This window comes from Pituophis catenifer, unplaced genomic scaffold (genome assembly GCF_029215685.1).
Source record: "Pituophis catenifer annectens isolate HBS135680 unplaced genomic scaffold, rPitCat1.0.hap2 SCAF_6, whole genome shotgun sequence".
NCBI classification, from domain to species: Eukaryota; Metazoa; Chordata; class Lepidosauria; order Squamata; family Colubridae; genus Pituophis; species Pituophis catenifer.
In genome coordinates this window covers 75989539-76014893 of record NW_027256886.1, presented here as the reverse complement: position 1 = coordinate 76014893, position 25355 = coordinate 75989539, and the positions used below count along the sequence as shown (strand labels likewise).

At 42.8% G+C, this 25355-nt stretch overlaps 1 protein-coding gene across 1 annotated transcript in view; it reads right to left on the bottom strand.

The window, feature by feature from the left end:
- Nucleotides 1-25355, bottom strand: part of UNC5B (unc-5 netrin receptor B) — a 261952-nt gene that overhangs the window by 65960 nt on the left and 170637 nt on the right. The window contains exon 2 of the mRNA XM_070944943.1: nt 8066-8287. Within this exon, the coding sequence (XP_070801044.1) occupies nt 8066-8287 (222 nt within the window). The remainder of the gene's footprint in view (nt 1-8065; nt 8288-25355) is intronic.

The following is a 25355-nucleotide window of genomic DNA, read 5'->3' as shown; positions in this document are numbered from 1 at the left end:
ATCTAGTCAACTTAAGTTCAGTACTAAATTGGCGCCAAATAAGGGTCAATGGAATTTAAGAGGGTTTGGATTTAGATTGTTTGTGGGAACGTAATGACTCGAGCCTGGTGACTTATTTAACTCCTCCACCTCCACCTCTGCCAGCTCTTCTCCTACACTACCAATTTATACCACATGTGTCCAGAGTTTATTTCACAATTCACAGGAAACAAGTCCCCAATGACAGTTCATTCGGCAGATTCAAAGTCACCTGCCCAATGTCTACTTTTCATTGCCTCATATATTTTGTTACTGCTACTGCGTTTACCATGACTGCACTGTTTTTATTTCATGGTGTATGTATGCATGTATTTGTTCTTTGGTGACATGAGAAAGGGAGAGAAAAATCTTAAAAGCAGAAGCTTTGTTTTATTATCATTTTAATATCAAGTGTGTTTAATATCCCCTATGTCTGCAAGAACGAAATATTTGTGTCTAGTGAAAACAGGGAAAGGAAATATTTTGAAAATTGGAAAAGAGTGGCAGTGCAAGTTTTTTTTAAAAAAGAAAAGTTCAATTTAGCTTTAAGTACTAGGAGGTCATCAGATTATCTTTCTTCTTTATAAAAATGTTCTTGATGGGAAGCAAATACAGGTGGTCCTCATTTAGTGACTGTATTTGGTTCCAGTGAAATGGTCGCTAAAGAGGAAGGAAGGAAGGAAGGAAGGAAGGAAGGAAGGAAGGAAGGAAGGAAGGAAGGAAGGGAGGGTGCAAAGATTGCTGGTTGCTGCCCTTTCATTCACATAAATTTCTCTCATACAGTGTTTTGTGCCAGACCTGTTTCCTGCCTCCCCCCCCCACAATAGGGCAAAGTGATTGCTTAATCAAGTTCTTTCTTCTTAAGATGCTTTTCCCCACAGGGTATGTCTCCAAAAGTGCTAAGGGCAACAAGCTCAACTTGGTGACCTCAATTAGATTACAAGCCTCCCCCTCTGGGACTTTCTGCCTGAAATTGACTAGATATTAATCAGTTTCACACTGAAGGCTTTCCTCCAAGCATTGACCACAAACATACTTTTTCATTCTGGTTGTAATTTTGAACGGTTACTATCTGAAGCAGTCAGTAACAATGCCTACCCAGAGCCATCTTCCTATATCCCCCCTCCCAAATTCTACATAAGAAGAGTCTTGATGGATTAAAGGCCTACTTTAGCCTTCTGTCCCAAAGGAACCAAATAATGACTACTGGAAACTCACAAGTAGTGCGTGAGTGTACACTCAGGAAGTGATCCTGCCATCAAGTTTCAACGGCAATTGCCGTTATGAGTTGTAAGCAATGATAATGAAGTGTGAATAATCTGAAAGTTGGAAAGCAGGTGATTTGTACAATATATAAATAAATCATCTACCATATTTTTCGGAGTATAAGACGCACCAGACTATAAGACGCACCTACCTTTTTTGGTGAACAAGAAAAAGAAATCTGCCTCTGCCTCTGCCTCCCAGCAATTTTGCCTCATTGCAGCAAACAGCAAACAGCCTGCTTTACTTTCATTTTCGTTTTCAGCATAGCTTGATTAGCACAAGGGAAAAAAAAATCTGCTCCAGCAATTTACCTCCTTGCAGCAAGCAGCAGAGCCCTGTGCAAAACAGCTGAGAGTCGGGAGGCTGATCCAATCAACTTGTGCTAATTAGGCTGTGCTGAAGCTGAAATGAGCTGCTTCTTCTTGCTGCTTGCTGCAAGGAGGTTAACTGCTGGGAGGCAGAGGCCAAAGGGTGGGGGCCAGTGGGTGGGCGGGGCTACATTCGGTGTATAAGACACACCTAAATTTTCATCCCCTTTTAGGTGAGAAAAAGGTGCCCCTTATACTCTGAAAAATAGGGGTAATTACCTTTGGAGCAACTCAAATTATTAGGCAATAGTGAGTTCTATAAGGATAATGCACTATGTAAAACATCAGAAGGATACAAGGACCTCTGAACACAGGCAAAATATGTTTGTTAGAAAGGTATTCTCTAGATTAGAGGTCCTAGCTCAGAGAGAAGAGCATAAGGAGATTGGATAACTGGACTTTGGTTACACTTGTGGTATAATGACTAGAACAGGAGTGTTAAACCGAAGGCCCGCGGCCCAGATGTGGCCCATGGGGTGCTTAGATCTGGCCCACAGGGCCACCCTGGGAACAGCGAAGGACCAGACCGCAGTGCCTCTGCCAGTGAAAACAGTCACATGTGGCCCTCCCGAGCTCCGTTTTCACTGGCAGAGGGTTGCAGGAGGCCGTCACAGCTGGAAACGGAGCTCGGGAGCCCATTTACACTGGCAGAGTGCTCCGGCCATCACAGGCTCCCCCGACATACATCAATGTTGAACTGGCCACTCCCACCCTGGCCACGGCCCCTCTGGCCCCCAGAAGTCAAACACAACCCTGATGCGGCCTTCAATGAAATCGAGTTTGACACCCCTGGACTAGAATGTGTCCAAACCGACTGTCACTATCTTCATGAGTAGTAGAAAACAATGCATGTTGGTAGATTCATCTATATTTATAATACTCTAATCTGTTCCTTGTCCATCTTAAAACATGTGATGAAAAGGCTTTGACTGACCCTGATAGTGGTCAATATTTATAGGTGATGACCATAGCAGTTACAAGAATGAAACTTGGAGTGGAAGAGGAATGTATAGTAAAGTGTATGCATGTGTGTGTATTGTATACTAACTAAGAGGAATTAGAACAGTGCAATAGATGCGAATAAAAATGGTCTGAACTTTGGAGGGTAGCTGATGAATACATGCAGGGAATGAAGATATCGGTTTAATTAGGAATGAACTGCTGAAATATATGGCAAAATTTCTGAATTATTGTCACTTAGATCAAGTAGAGGTTGAGATACACTGGAATATCATTTGGAGACCCAAGAATGAATGAGAGAATGACGGTTTGTGGAGTTTCCATTTAGAAAAAGGTTTCTTGATTTCAAGCTTATGGTTTAAACCAAAGCCTAGTCACGGATACCCACGATAATGGAATAATATCTAAAAGTATGACTGATACAATGATGATGAATACTTTATTGAAGGATACCAGGTAATGAGAGGTTCTGAATGTGGGCGAGATCATTTCTTAGCAGGGTCAGAATGGATCTTGGGGGGGAAATGGAAAAAAAGAAGTGAAATCAACAAGAGTAAAAGTAGAACAATTGCAAGAAGACAAAGCATGAGTCCTACATTAAAAATAATAGAGAAATCTTTCAGGAGAAGTAATAGAATTTCTACTCTATTACTAAGGGAAGAAGGAAAAACTGATGTGGAAGCCATGTGGAATTGAACGTTGAGAGTTACTGCTACAAAAATGTAGAAAAGTAGCAAGGGATGATTAAGATTGTTAAAGAGTATGAGAAAATGCAGAATGATTTTGATGGAAACAAGCAATTGCTTTGCAAGTTGTCGAAACAAGCTGTGCCCAGATCCTCCAGCAGAGTTGAGTGCAATCAAAAAGAAAAGTAATGAAATGCTCCAATTATCCCAGGACGGTGGCTAGATTTGGTGTAAGGATTTACTTAAGGCATTTGATGACAGAAGTTTCTTAAAACTGGTCTTGAATAATAATCCAGTTTCCAAAAGGCATTTTTACTGCCTTTGAAATTGGGAGAGAACTCTGGTTTCAGGTATTTCAAATTCTATTATTTTATTATGGTAACTGTCAAACAGGTATTTACACCAATTCCTATCAGAATACTTTAAAGCTGCCTCTCTTAAAATCAATAAACAAACAAACAAACAAAGGTTTTGGACCAGTTCAGATTCCAGCATGCTAAAATTGCCAGGAGAATGTGGAATTAACTCTGACATGAACTCCATTATTCTATTTCAGTCTATATAAGAATATAAAATCTTTCCTGGATCGTATCAAAAGGCCATTTAGTTCAGCATCCTGTTCCTAACAATAAACAATCAAATGCCTCTGGGAAACACACAAGCAAGGCATGAAAACAAAACAAACAAAACCAAAGTAGCTTTGTAACTAAATCTGTCCTATAACAGATGTGCCAGGTGGTAGATTCAAATTTAAATTTTGCAAACGAAGTCTATTGATCTACTTGCACTCCTTGGCTTATTTTTAGGGAGAATCAAGCAATGATTTCTCAAGGCAATGACCATCTGCAGACTCTATAAGCCAGGGATGTCAAACTCAATTTCATTGAGGGCCACATCAGGGTTGTGTTTGACCTTGGGGGGGGGTCGGGATGGGCGTGGCCAGGGTGGGCATGGCCAGTTCAACATCACTCGTGTTGGGGGCGCCTTTGGTGGCCCACAGTGCTTCTGCCAGTCGGCCCTCCCAAGCTCCGTTTTCGCTGGAGAGGGTTGCAGGAGGCCATGGCAGGCGAAAACGGAGCTCGAGAGCCCCTTTTCGCTGGCAGAAGCACAGTGGGCCGGTCCTTTGCTGTTTCCAGGGCGGCCCTGCAGGCCAGATCTAAATACCCCACGGGCCAGATCCGGCCCCGGGCCTCGAGTTTGACACCCTTGCTATAAGCTAGATAGGTTTGAACTGTTATGTGCTAATTGTGCATTAGTTTGTTAAAACAAGTTGTAGGCCACCTCTTGAGCAGCTGTAGGCCACTTTGAAGCGGTCTCCGCTGAAAGTCCAAGAAGATAAGAGTCAACTGAAGTTTAAGGGAAATAAGACATCTAACTTCACGGTTACATTAATAAGTTATTTACTTTGGTGCACAAACTCTAGCTATTTCCATTACAGAAAGTCGCTTGAATATAGCCTTAAAATCCTTAATGGCATTATAGATAAAAAACTAGGTTTCAGATCAGATTCTTGGATTTCTTATCTCTTGCCCATAAACAATAGACTACGCATCCCTCTTGTTCATTCCTATGCTTTTAGCAAAGGAAGTGTTATCTATGAAAGAATTTTATCTTCTTCACTCTAAGAAATGTTTTTCTTAACAGCCTCATGTTAAATACTTCTTTGAAAAGTTTTCCTGAAGTAGCTGTGTATTATGAGGTTAGTGCAATTACAGTAGTGTGAAGTTATTCGGACGATATAATACTGAAATCACAAATCTGTGCAATTCCCCCCCCCTTACGATACAAATTAACTTAACATCTCCAAAAATGTATGGATGAGAATTTGTCTACTATGGAGGATTATACACTTCTCCAATTTTGCAATGTAGCTCAGGGGGTTTTAAGGCTGGATTTAAAAACATGGGTATTAAAAATGTTACTTCAGGGTGAACCATATTTAGAAATGCATCCTATGACATAAAATCCACTCAAAAATGGATATTTTTGTGAGGAATTATCCTCAACATGAGGGGCGCAGTGGCTCAGTGGCTAAGACGCTGAGCTTGTCGATCGAAAGGTCGGCAGTTCAGCTGTTTGAATCCCTAGTGCCGCGTAACGGGGTGAGCTCCCGTTACTTGTCCCAGCTTCTGCCAACCTAGCAGTTCGAAAGCACGTAAAATCTGCAAGTAGAAAAATAGGGACCACCTTTGGTGGGAAGGTAACAGTGTTCCGTGCGCTTTTGGCGTTTATTCATGCCGGTCACATGACCACGGAGACGTCTTCGGACAGCGCTGGCTCTTTGGCTTTGAAATGGAGATGAGCAGCGCCCCCTAGAGTCGGGAATGATTAGCCCTTATGTGTGAGGGGAACCTTTACCTTTTTATGCTCAAGATGGGAAGGTTAATGCCCTTCATTCAACAGCTTGCTTAGCATCTCTGACACCCTCCCCTCTGCTTCTCTGCTGCTGTGAGCCAGTTTGGCATAACGGTTAAAAAGGCACCAGACTGGAAACTCAGAGAATGTGAGTTCTAATCCCACCTTAGTCACAAAGCCAGTTGGCCATTTGGGGACAGTTACTCTCTCTTGGCCCTAGGAAGAAGACAACGGCAAACCACTTTAAAAACTGCAGGGGGAAGTTGCCAGGAGTCAAAATTGACTTGAAAACACACTTTGTTCTTTGTTGCTGCTGTGCTGCTGAACATAAAACAGCTGACTGGCACACTGGCAGCAATTTGACTCCATACTTGCAGCTAGCTGCCTTGTTTTAACAGCACACACACACACACTTATTGTCTGCACTTAGGACAGATTGCCTCCCTGCCTCCACCCTTGTTTGAATGCCACTGACTTCATTTGAATAGCCTCTTCCTAATTCTTGCCTTTGTAAAAAACACCCTTCAGTTGAGCTCAGCACCTGCTGACTGCATCTTTGTGGTTTTCTTGGCAGGTTTCAGAAAGTGATTTGCCACTGTGACTTCTCAGTCTTGGCGATAGTCCTGGAGTTTCCAGGTACTAACCCAAGTATTAGCTAAAGTTACACCTACTTAGCCTCCAGGATCAGCCTTGTTTGCTTAGATCAAGGGTCAGCAACCCACGGCTCTGGAGCCGCATGTGGCTCTTTCATCCCTCTGTTGTGGCTCCTTGTTGCTGGTCGGCTCCACAATTGATAGAGCTTTCGATTAGGACAGGTAGAGGAAAAAGGATGCTGCACTAGGAGGAGACTCTATGATGGGGGAACTGACTTCCGATCAGCAGAGGAAAAAGGACGCTGCGCTAGGAGGAGACTATGATGTGGGCACTGGACTTCCAGTTAGCTCCAGAATTGAATGGGGGCTCCCGGTTAGGACCTTTGTGGCTCTTTGGGTGTTTAACCCTGGCTTAGATACTACTGTATATTGTACCAGCAAGATGGAGGACGTTGTATTAAAGGAATACTAAATCAAGAATTGTATCTGTTCCTATGACTTCTACTTCTTGCTTATATTAATATATCCACCACCCCAATTTGCACTCTTGTTACTGATTCTTCATTTGGGGTTTAGTTCCTTCAGGTAACAAAAGTAGATTTAACATACAGGTAGTCCTCATTTAACAACTGCCCCATACAGCAACTGCTCAATTACAGCAATGATGAAAAAGTAATTCTGCTACTTTTCCTTACATATATAACCTTCAATGGCCTGTAAAGCAAAGGAAAGCCGAAGTAAGATTGTAAACACAGTTGTGGTATCACTTAGCAACCACTTCACTTAACAAACAAGTTATGAGTCTCTTCTAAACGAGATTAGAATTCTAAACGAGATTATTCTGATATCTATCATCTATCTATCTATCTATCTATCTATCTATCTATCTATCTATCTATCTATCTATCTATCTATCTATCTATCTTGTCACAATTGTGTAAGTCTATCATAATAGAAACTTGGTTTGGGTGAGATTTTTCCCATGTTTGTGATTTTATAATTATTATGTTAAAAAAAATGAGAACAAGGAGAATTGGATCAGGAATAGACTGATCTGTTTCATCTCAATGTATAGCTTCTGTACCAGATTGTTCACGTTCTACTTTTGAAGGAATAATTTAGGCATCTTTTTAATCTTTCAAGGAAGATTTGCAAAATGTAGAGGTTTCTGTTACGGGTCCTAGGATACGTGTTCATAGTAGGCTAAAGCATGAATTGAGAATCGCCTCTAGAATATACCCAATTTTCCAATGGTGTACAGAGGTTCAGCTATTTTTTGGAGCAGCTTGCCCATCATTGCTGTTTCTCTCTTTGAAGAACATCTCATTAACTTTCATAGGAGCTTAATCTGAACAATCTCCCTTCCATCACAAAGTTCTTAACTTCCACCAGTCTCATAGAGCCTTGGTAGTACAGTGGTCTAAAGCACCCTGTTATTAACACCAGCTGCCTGCAATTACTGCAGGTTCGAATCTCACCAGGCTCAAGGTTGACTCAGCCTTCCATCCTTTCTAAGGTAGGTAAATTGAGGACCCAGTTGTGGGGGCAATAAGCTGACTTTGTATAAATATACAAAAGTATGAAGGCTATTGCTTAACGCATTGTAAGCCGCCCTGAGTCTCCGGAGAAGGGCGGCATATAAACCAAATTAAAAAAAAAAAAAAAGGACAAGAGGCAGACATCTTTAGTCTCTTTGTCCAGTTTAATTCTCTACTGCCAACGAAGGCAAGTCCACAAATCTTAAAAAGAGAGCGGGAGGTGGGGAAAAAAAAACCCGAACAGAATATAAGAAATGGATTAATTCTCCAAGGTTTCTCACCCGTGACTTCATCCAGACTCTCTGCTGTGAGATGATCATTCTGATTCACCCATTCTCCATTGCACTTGAAGTAGATTTGGGTGGCTGGATTGGCTCTGCAGGTCAGCTCCACCGGCTTGTTCTTCACTATGTAGGCATCTTGTGGCTCCAACAGGAAATTGGGGAGGGACTCTGCAGGTGCTGATGGGAAGGAATCTGGCAGCACATCTCCATACTCAATCCCTGTAGGAAGAGAGGAAAAAGAAAAAACTCTTCTAGTTGCTTTTAATAGTAATCTAACTCCATATTCAGCTATTGGTTCACCATTTTAAAGCAGCGTTTCTCAAACTCCACAAGTTCAAGCTCAGTGGACTTCAATTCCCAGAATTCCAGCCTGAAGTCCATCCAGGAAATGGGAAACAGGCCTCCTGTCAGTCAACAGGAGTGCTGACATACCACCACTTAGGAGCTGAGGACTTGGCAGCCCAAAGAAACAACAGCCAATAGCCAGCCATCAATACACCAATCAACCAATAGGAAGTCACACCCAACCGCTATGCACCACATAAATACAATGCATAGAGTAGCCCAAAGCACACATTCCAGTAGAGAGAAGTTCCCTGATGATGGGCTCCAGCACGAGTTCGAAAGCTCGGAAGACTAGACCTCTGATCCCGGTGAACAACCCAGATTGGATCCTGCAGTAAAAATGGTTTTCCGATTCTTACCATCTCCAGTTTGAAATTTAATATGGTTCATGCCTTTTTGTCTAATTTACACCAAGAACTAGTTCAAAAGTAGTGTTGTGGTCTGCTGGAGGCCTGCGGAGCTGGCAGCAGAGTCGGACAGTGAGGAGGTTGGGGAGGAACATGGGCCAGTCCTGGAGTCTGGGGAAAGCTCGGACGAGTGCTCTGCGTCAGAGGCAGAGAAAGGGCCATCCAGGAGGTACATGCTGCCTTCGGAGCCTCCAGAGTCGGACCTCAGTGAGGCAGAGAAACAGGGGAGCCTGTTTCCCAATGCACACATGCGCAGAGTTGCCAGAAGGCAAGAACAGTTAAAACCAAAGGGACGACTCAGGAGTAGGGCTTGGTGATGATTGGCCCCTCCCATAAGACTTAGAGGAGCAAAGGCACATGGGCCTTTGCAGGAAGCAATGTTGTTAATTCTGTTCAGTTTAAAGTCTGAAGCTCTGTTTGATTCTGGACTCCGTGTGGCTTTGCCAATTAGGTCTTTGGCAGCGTGTCAAGGGAGATAAACGTGGGTGATTATCAGCCTTATCCCGAAGGACTCTTTACAACTATTTGGGACTCATCTGTGAATGAACAGAATTCACAGCTGTTGCAATAAAAGAGGTTTTTTGGGACTACTTGTGTATTTTACTGAATCAGGAAACCTAGGTCAGAATAAGTAGTGGTAAACCAATCTTACATCAAGAAGCAAAAATGAAGGAGAAAGAAGAATTACAATTTTTTATTTATTTTTTTTGCTATCAGCAGACAAACCATACTTTTACTAGACTGAAATCATTTTGGTCGGTCACTTTTTTGGTTTAGACATCAAAATGTAAGTTATGAGTAAAGGCATATCCTTAATAGGTCTGCAAATGGAAAAGTGCTAGAGCCAAACTTTATCAATTTATAAACTTTATAAAGCAAAATTCTTGCTCAGAAATAAATCCAGTAGATCTTAGTAAATCATAGTTACTCAAAGACAGAACTTGATAACATCAAAAGATTTACAGATGGCTTCACACATTGCTTAGGGTTTTTCTTTTTCCTCCTCTATCAACAGCACGGGAACAAAATCACTCTACTGATATATAAAGCGCTCTGAATATTCTAAAGCACTTGGCAGATGTTAAACATCACTCTGACTCCCAAGTGTGGGTAGACTTTCTGTGCTACAGCTAGGAGATAACAGTGGCATGATAAAGTGAAGTCAGATTGTCAGGTCTTGGAGTCACAGACTATCTAGGACAGGAAGCCTTATTCCCAGCATTGAGTCCTGAAGAGAAAAATATGTTCAGGCCAGAGGTGGGCTGCTGGGGGTTCGCAGGGATTCGGGAGAACCTCTAGCTAAGATTCTATGCAGTTCGGAGAACCCCCAAATCCTACTCCTGGCTGGCCCCGCCCACCCTGCCCTTCCCCTCCAAGGAGTCCCCACGTGGCCTGTTTTGGATGCAGGTAAGTGCAGGCCGCACATGGAGGCTCGGGGAGGGCAAAAAACGGGTCTATCAGAAGTTTGTGAAGGCCAGAAATGGACACGTTTCTGGTCTCCAGAGGGCCTCCGGAGCCTGGGGAGGCCGTTTTTGCCCTCCCGGAGGCTCGAAGAAAGCCTCCGGAGCCTGGGGAGGGCAAAAATGTCATCCCCCCCACGCTGTGGTGCAGGAGGCCAACTAGGCCACGCCCACCATGACCAACAACTTATTTTCTTAAAAAAAAAAAAAAAGTAATGGCCACCATGGTATAAAAGCTTAACACACTTTTATTGCAAGGACTTGGCAAAAACTCTTAGCAGATCTAGTAAGGCAGGATTACTAGAGCCGCGGTGGCGCAGTGGTTAGAGTGCAATACTGCAGGCTACTTCTGCTGCCTGCCAGCTGCCTGCAATTTGGCAGTTCGATTCTCACCAGGCTCAAGGTGGACTCAGCCTTCCCTCCTTCCGACCGAAGGTCGATAAAATAAGGACCCAGATTGTTGGGGACAATAGGCTGACTCTGTAAACCACTTAGAGAGGGCTGTAAAGCAGTGGGAAGCGGTATATAAGTCCAAATGCTATTGCTATTAAAGGCAGCAATAGAACCATATGAAATGATCAGAAAAGCTTGTCACTGCTGGCCACAAATCAGGATAGCTTTTTTGGGGGGAGTCTTTAGGAAGCACAATGGAGCAGACCCAAAGCAACCCGAGATGCCTCCTGAGCAAATCTCTCTCTCTCTCCCTCTCCCTCTCCCTCCCTCTCCCTCTCTCTCTCTCTGAAAATGTATACACACCACCATTTAAAATCCATTTAGGAAAATTGACTTTCCATTTCCATTTTAACACAGCACTAGGGAAAGCAGTAGGACATTTGTCATAATCCATTAACTGCTCTTTTGGAAACAGGAAATTAAACTCCAAACTAATCTCTGTGCGTGTGTTTGCGTGCCACGACACATGTACCCCTTCGTTTCCCTGCTCTCTGTTGCTGCCAGGTGTCCCCCCCTCCCCCTTAATTTCATTTTCAGCTCTATAATTTTCTCTCAACCTTACCAATTATACAAGTGAAGGGGGGGGGCTGGTAATTGAGGTACACAATGCCTTCCTGGTGTGCCCTTGTGAAGCCGCTGCACAACAGCAGCCGAGAGTTGGTAAGAATGGAACGGTAAGAGCAAAAAGCTTAAATCCAGACAAGACAGTCTTATGATGAATGGGCTTTTCTGGAGCTAAATTGAAAATGCTTGCCCAAGATCATTAGGAAGAATAAAATACCCCCTTCAATGTAGGTCCCAGAGCTAATAGAGATAAAGTGGTCATTACTGTTTATTCTTCAAAATGGGCTGCGGTTTGAATAGAACCAAAATCATCATCATCAGTATTTCATCATCATTATCAACATATCATCATCATCATCATCGCAATAGATTCCCCCCCCATGGTATTTCAATCTCAATTTGTAAAATTACAGCATCTTGTTATGTTCTCCAGTTGGTTTTCATCAATTCAGATGTCTCCAGAAGTTGCCATATCAGTGACCTTTGCCTCACTTCCCGTAACAGTAAGGGTGGTATATTATGCTCTAAGTGCCTATGAGTTCAAATTCTGAAACAAAACCAAATTTATTATCTCTGCATGCGATCCCAGTAGCTTTTGCTATAGTAGCTGCAGGAAACCCAACTTTTCTATTAAAACTGGACAATTTTTGCAACTCTATCAGTAAATTTAGTATTATTTGAGCGACTTTATTACCATTCCAGTATACTGATCTACAGTTTCATTCTTGATTTTTTGTTAACTGCTTGGTGGAATGCCAAAAGGATTCACTTAAAATTTAGACGTTTTGAACTCTCCAGACTTAGTGCTATAAATCTTGGAAAAGGTTACTCTAATTGGAACGACATACAGTATATTCGATAGCAACTCCTCCTTGAATTCAAGATCTTCAGCTTGGATCAAAATAAATGAAATAAACATCTGTGATATTAATGTGGTCACACACAGAGAGACATACACACGTACACAGACAAAATCCTTTTAATTTTTTGTTCACTTTATACAGTAATACCTTCCTCTGGGTCAAGGGTTGGCAACTACGATAACTCTACGACCTGTTGACTTCAACTTTCGGAATTCATAAGCCAGCACAGCTGGCTCATGAATTCTGTGAGTTGAAGTCCACAGGTCATAAAGTTGAAATAGTTGTCCATCCCTGCTCTGGGTGATGTTCTCCTCCAGGTATATATTTAGGAGTATGATATGTGAGGGGCATGGTAGCCAAGCAGTTAAGACGCTGGGCTGGTCAACTGAAAGGTTGGCAGTTCGAGACCCAAGTACCACGTGATATTTCTGTCAACCTAGCAGTTTGAAAAGCATGCAAATGCAAGTAGATAAATAGGTAGCACTTCGGTGGGAAGGTAATAGTGTTGGCGAATAGTCATGCTGGCCACATGACCACGGAAGCATTTTTAGACCACGTTGGTTCCCTCAGCTAGGAAAAAGAGATAACCACCATCCCCTAAAATCAGTCATGACCGGGCAGGGGAAACCATTACCGTATTTTTCAGAGTATAAGACGCACCGAAGTATGGTTCCTTGGTTGTGAGCTCTGTGCCTTGCTTTTTTTTTTGCTTTTTTTTCTGCCTCTGAAAGCCTCCGGAACAGAGCTTCAGAAAAAAAGTCTCTGAAGCTGTGTTTGGGGGCTTCTTTTCTGAAGCTTCGTTTCTGATGCTTTTTTCAGCCTCTGAAACCTCCGTTTGAGAAGCTGGGCGGGGCTACATTTGGAGTATAAGACGCACCCAGATTTTGACCCTCTTTTTTGGAGGGGGAAAAGGTGTGTCTTATACTCCAAAAAATACGGTATATTTTTATAATACGTGAACCAAACTCAGGGAAAACTGTGTTTCAATTATTCTGCACAAAATTTTGGGAAAGGTATATGATTTTCTCCCTGACAGGGGTTGCCACTGCTGCAATCATAGTGACAGAATAGCTATGATCTGGCATTCAAAGTTCACCCTGTGAAATGGAACCCATTACACTGCAGATAGGGAAAGAGTTGGTTGAAATATTGTACTCTCAAGGTAAGTACTGAGCACCAGGGAGGCAAGCTCAAACTCAAACCCCAAAAGCTGGTTTTACAGACCCCTCTCTATCTACCATCTCCCTGACAGCACGGCAGAAACACAGATAAGGCACATAAATATTGATTGCTCTCTCCACTGCCTCTCATTCATCTGCCCGTGGAAAAAAAAAAAGGCATTTATGTTCCATGCTTGAGCTGCAGGCTGTTTTTATGACTTTGTTTTACAGCTTTAATGCCAGGATCATTTATAAAGCAGGTTTGTATATAAAGAATGTAAACATTAGAAATCCATTAGTCTCTTTAAAGTGTGTCTGGCAAAGTTCTCCAACCCCCTCCCCCCCCCCCAACCACTCCAAGTCGCTTCCCTCCCACCTCCCATTTGGTAATCTCTATGTCCTCTCTCTCCGGCAGGGCCAGGAGGAATTTCAAAAGATTACAAGTACTTAAAGATATATTATCCTTGGCCACGGATGTTATACTGGCCTGAAGCTACCAATTACATTTTTCATTGCTGTTTGCTTGACTTTATTTTTATTTTGCTGAAGTGCTTGTGTGTTAGCAAACCAAACTTCCGATTTGAAACCCAAGGACTCCGGAGCTCGCTGCACAATGCTTTGCAATCTGGAAGTATGCGCTTCATTGTTATGGAAGGGACCTCTGGAGTAGAGTTATCAGTCATATTTCAGCTCATAGCAACGCCAGAGGACATCTAAGCTATTGCTCAAAGATCTCTTACAACTAAGAAGAACAGTTGCAAGGGCCCTTGGAGGCTTTCTAGTCCAACCCCTGCTTAAGCAGGAGACCCTATACCAGGGGTGTCAACTCGATTTCATTGAGGGCTGCATCAGGGTTGTGTTGTGGGGCTGGGGGGCCATGGCCAGGGTGGGCCTGGCCAGCTCGGTATCACTCATCGAGGCTCTGTTTTTGACTGCGACAGCCTCCTGCAGCCCTCTGACAGCGAAAATGGAGCTTGCGGCCTCCCCGGGCCTCCGTTTTCACTGGCAGAGGGCTGCAGGAGGCCATCGCGGCCAAAAACGGAGCCCGGGCAGGCCTTGGCAGCCTCCCTGAGCTCCATTTTCGCTGGCAGAGGCCCCACAGGCCAGTCTCTTGCTGTTTCCAGGACGGCCCCGTGGGCCAAATCTAAGCACCCCGCAGGCCGGATCCAATCTCCGGGCCTTGAGTTTGACACCTGTGCCCTATATCATTTCAGGCAAATGGCTGTCCAATCTCGTCTTAAAAGCCCCCAGTGATGCAACACTGAGGCAAGCCGTCCCACTGTTTAAGATCTTTTTTTATTTTTGAGCATCACATTCCACATGCATAATGTACAGCCTTCATTTCAGAACAATCTTGTTCAAAAAAAAAACAAAACATTTCTAGTAGCCAGACTGGTCCCAGAGAACAAAATGCATAAACAGTGATCTTGGAACTTCAAGAAGACCGCGACAACGCTCTCTACATGGGGCTCCCCCTGGGGTGCACCCGGAGGCTCCAGCTGGTCCAGAACGCGGCCGCGCGGGGGATTTTGGGGGCGACGAGGCGCTCCCACGTGACACCTCTCCTGCGCGAGCTGCACTGGCTCCCGGTGGTCTTCCGGGTGCGCTTCAAGGTGTTGGTGACCACCTTTAAAGCGCTCCATGGCTTAGGGCCGGGGTACTTACGAGACCGCCTTCTGCCACCAATAGCCTTCCACCGGCCAGTACGCTCCCACAGAGTGGGCCTCCTCAGGGTGCCGTCCGCCAGACAATGTCGGCTGGCGACCCCCAGGGGGAGAGCCTTCTCTGTGGCGGCGCCCGCCCTCTGGAACAACCTCCCCCCAGAGCTACGTACAATAACAGACCTCTGGATTTTTCGTCGGGCCCTGAAAACCCATTTATTTCAACTAGCTGGGCTGGCTTGAGTCAAATTTTAAACGGATTTTAAATTGGAATGTTTTAATTACGGCCAAAATTATTTAATTATTTTAAACAGTTTTAGATTTTGTATGTTTTGTATGTATGTCTTGTTTTTTACTTTGGCTGTTCACCGCCCTGAGTCCTACATTGGAGAAGGGCGGTATAGAAATTTAAACAAATAAATAAATAAATAAATTACTATTATAGGCAGCTGCCCCTTCTCTTATTTCCACCCGTCCCATTACATAAGGCTTCTTAACATCATCTTTATTCAATCCTTGTTGTGCCTTCATTTGATTGCACATTTCTCTGAGCTGGGTTCAGCCAATAAAACTGAACAGGGAAGGTTGAGAAAATGTTCAACAGCATCATGGCATGTCCTTAGCTATTACGGAAAGCTAGTGATGCCTTTAGCAAAATACGCCTAAACTTCTAGTTCTCTACTAGCATAATGCCTTTGCTCATAATCAACACTCTGAGAAGAAAATCTGAATCATCAGAACGTTGAAGAAATGACGAAGACTGGATGTTGCACATTTGAAGGACAACAAATTTCAAAGACAGTGATAGATGTATTAATATTGACTGGCTACTGAAATGTTTCCTCCCATATTATAAAGCAAAACGAGGTCACAGGAATGAAAGAAACACAAGGCAAAAGAGATGTTCCTTTTCTTTGTGCTGTCTAATGTTTCAAGTGCAGAGAGCTGTTGAGTGCCTTTACTTGTTCTTCATTGTGTTTCTTTGTTTTTGAAATACGATCTACCAATTTTGTCTTCTCCTGCTGGGAGACCAGCATGAAACCCATTAACTCATACAGCCAATGGGGCAACAAGGTGAGTTTTTCTTAAACACTTTGATCTCCAAGCCCCAACTTGCCTTCAAAAGCAAGAACTTACTCTGTGTTGACAGTACATGGCAGGAAGACAAATCTCACGCATGCTTCCACAATATGTGACTGTAAAATGTTAGCATGAATAGCCCTTTCACTTATTCAGCTTTATGGCAGGGGATCCACTTTTGAACAACTTAATAAGCACATTCTTCTGAGGGTACGTCAGAAATTCATCTTTAATCTAAAGAAAATTGAAGCACCCTTACTGCTTCTTTGCTGATTATAATTGGGGCTATCTGGTCATACGAAGTTGAGAGGGTTTTGGAGAAGAGAAAATCACCAATGAGTCAGGGCTCATTTAGAGAAAATTGCATGCTTGTGGATTTTTACCCAAATTACTTTTCCCTCTTGGTGATCAGAATCCATCTCTAGCCTTTCTGTTCATCCAAAAATTCACTTAGTGACTTCAGAAAAGAACAGGCAGCTGAACTGACCCTAAGGCAGGGGTCAGCAACCTACGGCTCTGGAGCTGTATGTGGCTCTTTCACCCCTCTGCTGCGGCTCCCTGTCACTCAAAATATGCGTCACAACCGCCAATGTGTGTCACCCGCCGGCACGCAATTTATTGAGCTTTTCAACCCCTGGTAGGCCAACCCTGGATAAATCCAAGAAAAGAAAAGTTTCAGAAGAAAACAGAACATTTAATTCAACTACATAGGCTAGTTTTATGGCCGCTCAAGAAATAGTCAGGCACGGGAAGGGTTTGTGGCTCCCGGTGTTTTCTTTTCTGTGGGAAACAGATCCAAATGGCTCATTGAGTGTTTAAAGTTGCAGACCCCTGCCCTAAGGGTTTCTGATATTTTCTTCCAGAGTATAGAAATTTTTGGGAGACGACTATATATTTGTGAGTTTGTATCTCCAGCAAGCCAATTCTAGAAATTTGAAAATCTGAAAAGGAATTTGAATTTAAATTCAGGAAAGTTATAAATAGTACAGAGACTCAGACAAAAATAGGGTGCATGTAACTTTAATTGGAACTGCTTGCCTGGTGGATGAGTAGGTTCCCCCTGGGCAGAAATCGATGTCCAGAATTAGATTAGTGAGAAAGCCACAATTCAAAACTCAGTTTTGTCTATGTCTAAGTGTCCAAGGAAAGAAAGGGAGAGACCAGTATCATGGTTCATCAATGTATACATCTAAACAATTTTGCTGTAATACTGCATGTTATATGAACAAAACGCCCAGGGGTAGGGCGTGCTCTGTGGGTGCTCCCACCCTCTGGAATGAGCTGCCTACCGAGCTCCGGACGGCTCCTGAGCTTCGCTCCTTCCGTCGGGACCTGAAGACTTGGCTGTTCAAGCAAATAGGCTGACTCTGATTCTGGGTTTTATTATTTATTATTTATTAGTTAATTTGGATCAAAATGGGATTTTGTTGTACATGTTTTTAACTTGTGTTCGCCGCCCTGAGTCCTTCTGGAGAAGGGCGGCATATAAATACATGAAATAAATAAATAAATAAATAAAAATGTAATTTCATCCTGAAGATCGCTACCTCATTCATGTGACTTAATTTGGATAGAGAAAAAAAATGGAGGTGAGGGAGGGAGGGAAGAGAGGAGGTCAGTAAAAACTTCTAAACTCCGCCCCCAAAAACCTTGCCTACTAGGAATCTTATACCCTACAATTAAACAATGATGGGTTGGGAAGCTCACTTCCTTGTGGGGCATCCTGGGTAGTGCGACAGCATGAATTAAAGAAACTAGCGACTGCTGGCAGCCAGGCTATTCTGTAGACTTTCCTGGTTTTCAAAATACATGACAACGAAAACAAAAACAAAAAAACAGACATTTTCAGGCCCAAATGAAAAAAGAGATTGGGAATATTATTTGAATTTGCCAAATCAATGTCAAAGGGAAAGCCAAATGGATCACTGAACCCCCAGTCCAGTGGTGAAATTCAAATTTTTAAACGACCGGTTCTGTGGGCGTGGCAAGGGAAGAATACTGCAAAATCCCCATTCCCTCCCTACTCCTGGGGGAAGGATACTGCAAAATCTCCATTCCCACCCCATTCTGGGGCCAGCCAGAGGTGGTATTTGCCGGTTCTCCGAACTACTCAAAATTTCCGCTCCGGTTCTCTAGAACCTGTCAGAACCTTCTGGAATTCACCCCTGCCCTAGTCATAGGAAGACCTATAAATTATCCCACAAAAATCCCAGACTTTGAACTACCACCTCAGCAATGGACAATCCTGAATAGGATTTACACCTCACATGGCATCTGCCAGGACACTCTGTATAAATGGGGCATAGCATACTCCCCTCACTGTGATTGCGGGGTTCCATGTCAAATGGTGGATCACATCGGGACTGGCTGTAAACTGAGGGCATATACCGGTCCAGTATCTAATTTTTAAAAAAAATATAAGTGAAGTTGTGCTTCAATGGTTAGATGGCCTTGGCATTGGTGTTTGAACATAGATCTTGTTAACATTTATATTTTATTGGGTTGTAGTAATCTAGATGAAATGTTAATATATATTGCTAGTCCATCTATGATATGCCAAACGCTCAATCAATCAATCAATCAATCCATAATGATGAAAAAAAGAAAAGAATTCCCTGCCACCAGAGGCAATATGAAAATGCAGGCTACTAACATCTTAGAAACATAATATTACTTTTAAGGAATGATCTGCAACTTTGGTGGGATGATTTCTTAAAGAGGAAGCCCAGGATCTTAAATCCGACAAAAGCAGTTGCAGAAGTCTTTTAATGTTTTTACACTTTTTTGAATGTACACTATACCACAATGGGCCTAGCTTAAAAAACCCTTCCATAAAACTGATAAGATGCTAGAATAATACAGTTGACAATGGGGGGACTAAGAGGAACTGCCAGAGCATAGCAACTTATGTAAGTGGCAGAAAGGAGCAAACAATAAGAATGATGATGACAGAGGGTGCGGAGCGATGGTGGATTTCAAATTTTTTTACTACCGGTTCTGTGGGTGTGGCTTGGTGGGTGTGGCATGGCTTGGTGGGCGTGGCAGGGGAAGGATACTGTAAGCCTTGGTAGTACAGTGGTCTAAAGCACCCTGTTATTAAGACCAGCTGCCTGCAATTACTGCAGGTTCAAATCTCACCAGGCTCAAGGTTGACTCAGCCTTCCATCCTTTCTCAGGTAGGTAAATTGAGGACCCAGTTGTGGGGGCAACAAGCTGACTTTGTATAAATATACAAAAAGATGAAGGCTATTGCTTAGTGCATTGTAAGCCGCCCTGAGTCTCCGGAGAAGGGCAGCATATAAATCAAATTAAAAAAAAAATGTCCATTCCCATCCCACTCCAGGGGAAGGTTACTGCAAAATCCCCATTTTCTCCCAATCAGCTGGGACTCGGGAGGCAGAGAATTGATGGGGGCGGGGCCAGTCAGAATTTTTACTACCAGTTCTCCAAACTACTCAAAATTTCCGCTACCGGTTCTCCAGAACTGGTCAGAACCTGCTGAAACCCACCTCTGGTGCGGAGGGAAGAATATAAAAAAAATTAAATTAACTTAAACTAAGATTGAAATAAAGAAAAATAAAATAATAAAGAAAACAAAACCAATCGAAAAGCAGTCTGGATGGACCAATGGCGGGTTTTTTTTTCTGCGTCAAGTTTTTTATGTTCCTATGGCACTGGGATAATAGCTGCAATTGTAGAGGTAAGTTCCATACAGCAGATTTTTAATGTAAGGAATGGAAACAGTCTTTCATATCCTTCATTCCTAACTCCCTGGTTCATTACAGCCAGCCTGCCCACCCACTGCATGGGAAATCTCTCCTATTCTTTACTCAACTGATGTTCTCAGTGGGGGAAAAATCCATTTATTATTTTGTAGGGTAGGGAAGGGTGGAGTACTCTTCCACTTTCACACATACTGCATTGTGGGGGCCAAAGAACGGACGATCTTGGTCTCTATTCATTAAAAAAAAGTTCTCTAAAACCTCATGCATCAAAACAAAATGAAACTACCCCGCTGTCAAATAAAAGTTGATGAGTTTGGGAAAAGCAGTTGACCTGCTGAACTTACCCAACCACACCCAAGGAGCATTTAACGGTTCTCATCTCACCATGTTATTTTTCCCTTGACTCCGTAGAAAGCAGACATGGTCCGATCTTTTTATATCGGCCAAAAACAGCAAGCAGAATTAGGGATATCAGATCTCAACTACAAAAATCTGGAAGGCTACTACATGAACTCACTAGATCGGTGTTCCTCAACCTTGTCTGGACTTTTAACTCCCAGAATTCCTCAGCTATCATGGCTGACTGTGGAATTTTGGGAGTTGATATCCAGAGACTTTCAAGTTTCCAAGATTGAGAAACACTTGAAAGAGATACAGAAAATGTTCGCTTTGCTACCATCTTACCATCTACCATGTTTTCCAAAGCACCTGAAGGCCAGACAAGGAATAATGGATGGAAACTGATCAAGGAGAGATTTAATCTGGAAATAAGGAGAAATTTTCTGACAGTGAGAACAATCAACCCATGGAACAGAAGTTGCCTTCGGAAGTTGTGGGAGCTTCATCACTGGAGGCTTTCAAGAAGAGACTGGACTGCCATCTGTCAGAAATGGCGTAGGGTCTCCTGCTTCGGCAGGGAGGGTTGGACTAGATGACCTACAAGATCCCTTCCAACTCTGTTAATATCTGTTAGTATCTAGTGGTTATGTGAATTATGTGATATCCAGGTCTAACAACAACTCTAGAAGTGCAGGTAGTCCTTGTTTAACAGCCTTGTTTAGTGACCTTTTGCAGTTTGGATGGTGATGAAGAAGTAACTTTATGATCAGTTCTCACATTCACGCTTTCACTGATGTGTAACGCAAACGAAATCTAACGTTCACAAACAGAGTCTCACAGTTTCATGTAGTGACTGCTTCACTTACTGAGCATGTTGTCAGCCCCAAGTGTGGTCATTAAACAAGGACCGCCTATAATACAAAAGACAAGCAATGGACAAGAAGTTTGTGAAGCATTCAGCAGGAGTAAGCCTAGAGTAGACACATCTAGGGCTCATTTCCACAGGAAATTCTGGCTTGTCACATGACCTGTATCGCCATCTATTTTTTTATGACCTCCTTGAGATAACCACAGCTGGAATGTAGTCCTCTTCCTAGTTCAACACAGTACAAAACTGAGCAATGAATCTTGACTTGGAAAGACCTGGTTTAAAGTATCCTAGACTTTAAAAACGTTAACCTTATAGCAGTCAGGGCTAAGCGTAGAGATTTTCCCTGGCCCGAAGTTCTGATAAGTAGCAGTTAAAAAGAGTAGCCACCCTCAAGGGATACCTTGGGTTGCAATTTCTTAGAATAACTTTAACATTTAAGTGCAAGTATATCCAAGTGTAAATCTCACTACAGATAGTCCTCAAGTTACAACCACAATTGAGCCCAGAATTCACGGTATGTTGCTAAGTGAAATATTCGTTAAGTGGATTTTGTCCCACTTTACGACCTGTCTTGCAACGGTTGTTAAGCGAATCACAGCAGTTGTTAAGTCACCCGTTTTCCCCTAAAATAAGACATCCCCTGATAATAAACCCAATTGGGCTTTTGAGCGCATGTGCTAAAATAAGCCCATCCGAAAATAAGCCCTCCCTGAAAATATTCAAACACATGCGCAGCCAGTTCCCGCCATTTCCTCTGGTTAGGGTGAGGGAGACAGAGCTGGAAATCAGGTAAGATGGCAAAAGGAGCCCCGTCTTGCTCCACGCGCCCCAAAATAGTAAGACCTCCCTGAAAATAAGGCCAAGCACTTATTTCGGGGTTCCAAAAAATATAAGACAGGGTCTTATTTTTGGGGAAACACGGGTAGTAACATGGTTGTTAAGTGAATCTGGCTTCCCCATTGACTTTGCTTGTCAGAAGGTCACATGACCCTAGGACACCGCAACCGTCATAAATGTGAACCAATGGCTAAGCATCTGAATTTTGATCACATGAATGATCAAAATTCATGCAATGGTTGTAAGTGTGGAAAATGGTCATAAGTCACTTTTTTCAGCCCCGTTTTAACTTTGAATGGTCACTAAACGAACTGTTGTAAGTCGAGGACTACCTGTATTACGCATTTATCGGTTTGATGAGAGAAACACAGAGAAATTTCATTTCAACCCTGAGCTACAAATATTCTCCTTTACTGATCAACACAGAGATATGCACAGAGATTTTGTGTCATTCACGGACAGACAGATTCTACTTGATTTGGTTCCATGCCAAATTCAGGACCATGAAATCAAGAAAAAAAAAATAGATTCTGATGGACAGGTGAGCTGAACATATTCATTATTTCCGCTGCACAAACCATAAAACTATTTGAGGTGACAAACAGTTACATATTTTTGACTGAGGAAACAAGGGCTGTGTACTTATTCACCGCATTTCTCATCTTCATCTGAACTAATGGTCATAATATACTTCGATTTCAATCAGATAACAGAGAAAATAATATATGCCTTGTCTCTGAAGATTAGTTCAAATGTCTTAGAACTGAGTTCCACTCACTCAACTTGCTGTCATTTTAGAAACATAAAAGTATACCTAATCAGTTAAGAATCACTGAAGGACTTGACAAGGGAAGAGAGAATCTTGCAGAGGGAAAATTTTCGCTTGGCGGCTTCAAGCTACCGCAATTTAAAAAATGATATCCTTTTAGGACAATATGATCTTAAATATCACAAAATGATTGTGATGTATGATCACAATTGAGCCCAACATTTCTGTTGCTAAGCGAGACAGTTGTTAAGTGAGTTTTGCCCCATTTTACCACCTTCCTTGTCACACTTGTTAAGTGAATCACTGCAGTTGTTCAGTTAATTAAATAAATCTGATTTTCCCCGTTGACTTTGCTTGTCAGAAGGTCACAAAAGAGGATCACATGACTCCAGGAACTGTCATAAGTATGAGTCAGTTGGGCAGCATCTTAACCTAGATCACACATGACCATGAGGATGGTGCAATGGTCGTAAGTGTGAAGAACAGCCATAAGTCACTTTTTTCAGCGTCGTTGTAACTTTGAACAGTCATTAAATGCACTGTTGTAAGTCAAGGAGTACCTGCATTTCCTAATCTTGACCACTTAAAGATGCGTGGAATTCAACCCTCTGGAATATCCAGCCAGCAAAGCTACTGAGGAATTCATGGACTTGAAGTCCACACACATCTTCAAGCGGTCAAGATTGAGAATACTATTTTAGGACCAGAAAACTGTGACCTTATTTCTATCAAAGAAATGTTGTTTATCATGGAAAAATAAGCACAAGCAGGTCAATATACATAATTTGTGACGTACTTTGCTATACGCAGCCTATCAGAACAGGATGTTCTGTATGGTAGTTCTGTATGGAGTGAAGAAGATAGGAGTTGAGTAGGTGAGATTCTAAATGCTGAGAAGGGATGAGAGAGAGGAAGCATTGACGAAGCATCAAAGCTGTGTGATGCACCAGCAGACAATATTCTGCTCTCCACCAAAACAGTACGCTGCACAAGAATTTATACTGAAGAGCATTCAGTTATTATTGTACCAAGATTCAACAGTTCCTGTATTCTGCTTGAGTGCATGGAATGATGACAGAAATGGAGCCCTCTTGTCTATTCCTACCAGATCTGAGCTGCAGAAGGCTGGATGGCCACTAGCTGGCAGGCAAGAGCAGAGTACGCTTTTGCTTTGCTGCCATCTGATGGTCAAATTGGATTTTTTTTTTTGCAAGCCAGTTCCGGCAATCCTAATATGAGCCCACATTTTGCAGGGCAATCTTTCTTATATGCCCATTTTCCCACCAAGTATTGAAATACAGAGGAAACGCCTCTTTTTTAGCTGCTCAGGATGACTGAAAATGTGTCAGTTCTCATGGCCAGAAAACTATATTTCACAGGGACTTACACCATTGTGTACTGAACAAAACGTTTATTGTTCAGCGGAGGTTTGGGGAATAATACACAAATCATTGACAAAGTGATTTATATATTTAAAGCTTCCAAGGTCTCCTAAAAACTTAGTACCTCTCTTCCTCAAGTTTGCATCAACTAATGTCTCCAAGCCAAATCAGAAGGAGCTTTTCTAATCTTACAATGCCTCTGGTATGGAAAGCTGAGCAGCAAGTACATAGTGCGCTGATGAGTAAAATCCTATTAAACAGTTGTGAAGTAGGAAGAGAAACAAAGTAGGTCTACCACAGGGGTCAGCAACCTTAAACACTCACAGAGTCATCTGGACCTGTTTCCCACAGAAAAGAAAACACAGGGAGCCACAAAGGTCCTAACCGAAAGCCCCCCATTCAATTCTGGAGCCAACCAGATGTCCGGTTCCCCCACCATAGAGTCTCCTCCTAGGGTGGTATTCTTTTTCCTCTACCTATCCTAGCCAAAAGCTCTATCAATTGTGGAGCCGACCGGACCTGCAGCAGAGGGATGGAAGAGCCACATGCGGCTCCAGAGCTGCGGGTTGCTGACTCCTGGTCTAGCAGTTCAAGTCTTGTGTTTTCTTCACAACTTTCCAATCTTCTAGTGCTCTCCTCGGCTTGCCAGAAATCTCCCAAGCAGCTCCGCAGACAGATTTTGCTACTGCAAAATTTGGAATGGTCTCTTTCAGCTGCCTCTTACCTAGATTAGCAAAGGGCCAACTGTCCTTTCTTCCTTCCAATTTCCTCTCCTCTAGATAGGCAACCTTGATTACATCCAGCCTCTTCAGCCCTTTTCAATGCTGCGTGCTGAACGTACTCAAAGGGAACAGCTCATTTTAAAATTATTTGTTCCTTGGCTTAGCCTGCTGTTTGCTGTTATTCTGCAGGATGCATTGGCTGAATTAGGGCTGCTACAATATAATGCCATGTGCTGAAGTGAGCTGGAGGGCTATAAAAAAACATAAAAAGTACTTCATTTGGGGAAAAGGTTGGCTTTAAAAAGCCTCCTATTTCATATTTAGCCCCCCAAATAGAATGAATTTGTGTATGAAGGACTTGTTCTGTTTTACGGCCTGAAATACAGACTTATGACTGAATTCTTGCTCACGAAAGGCAACTGAGAGGATCTGGGTTTAGTTACTCTAGTTCTTGGGATCCTTGGTTTCTAAGACTTAGCTATATTAGCTATAAGAGCTGTGGAGGTGCAATGGTTAGAGTGCAGTATTACAGGCTACTTCTGCTGATCATTGGCTGCCAGCAGTTTGGCAGTTCAAATCTCACCAGGCTCAAGGTTGACTCAGCCTTCCATCTTTCCGAGGTCGGTAAAATGAGGACCCAGATTGTTGG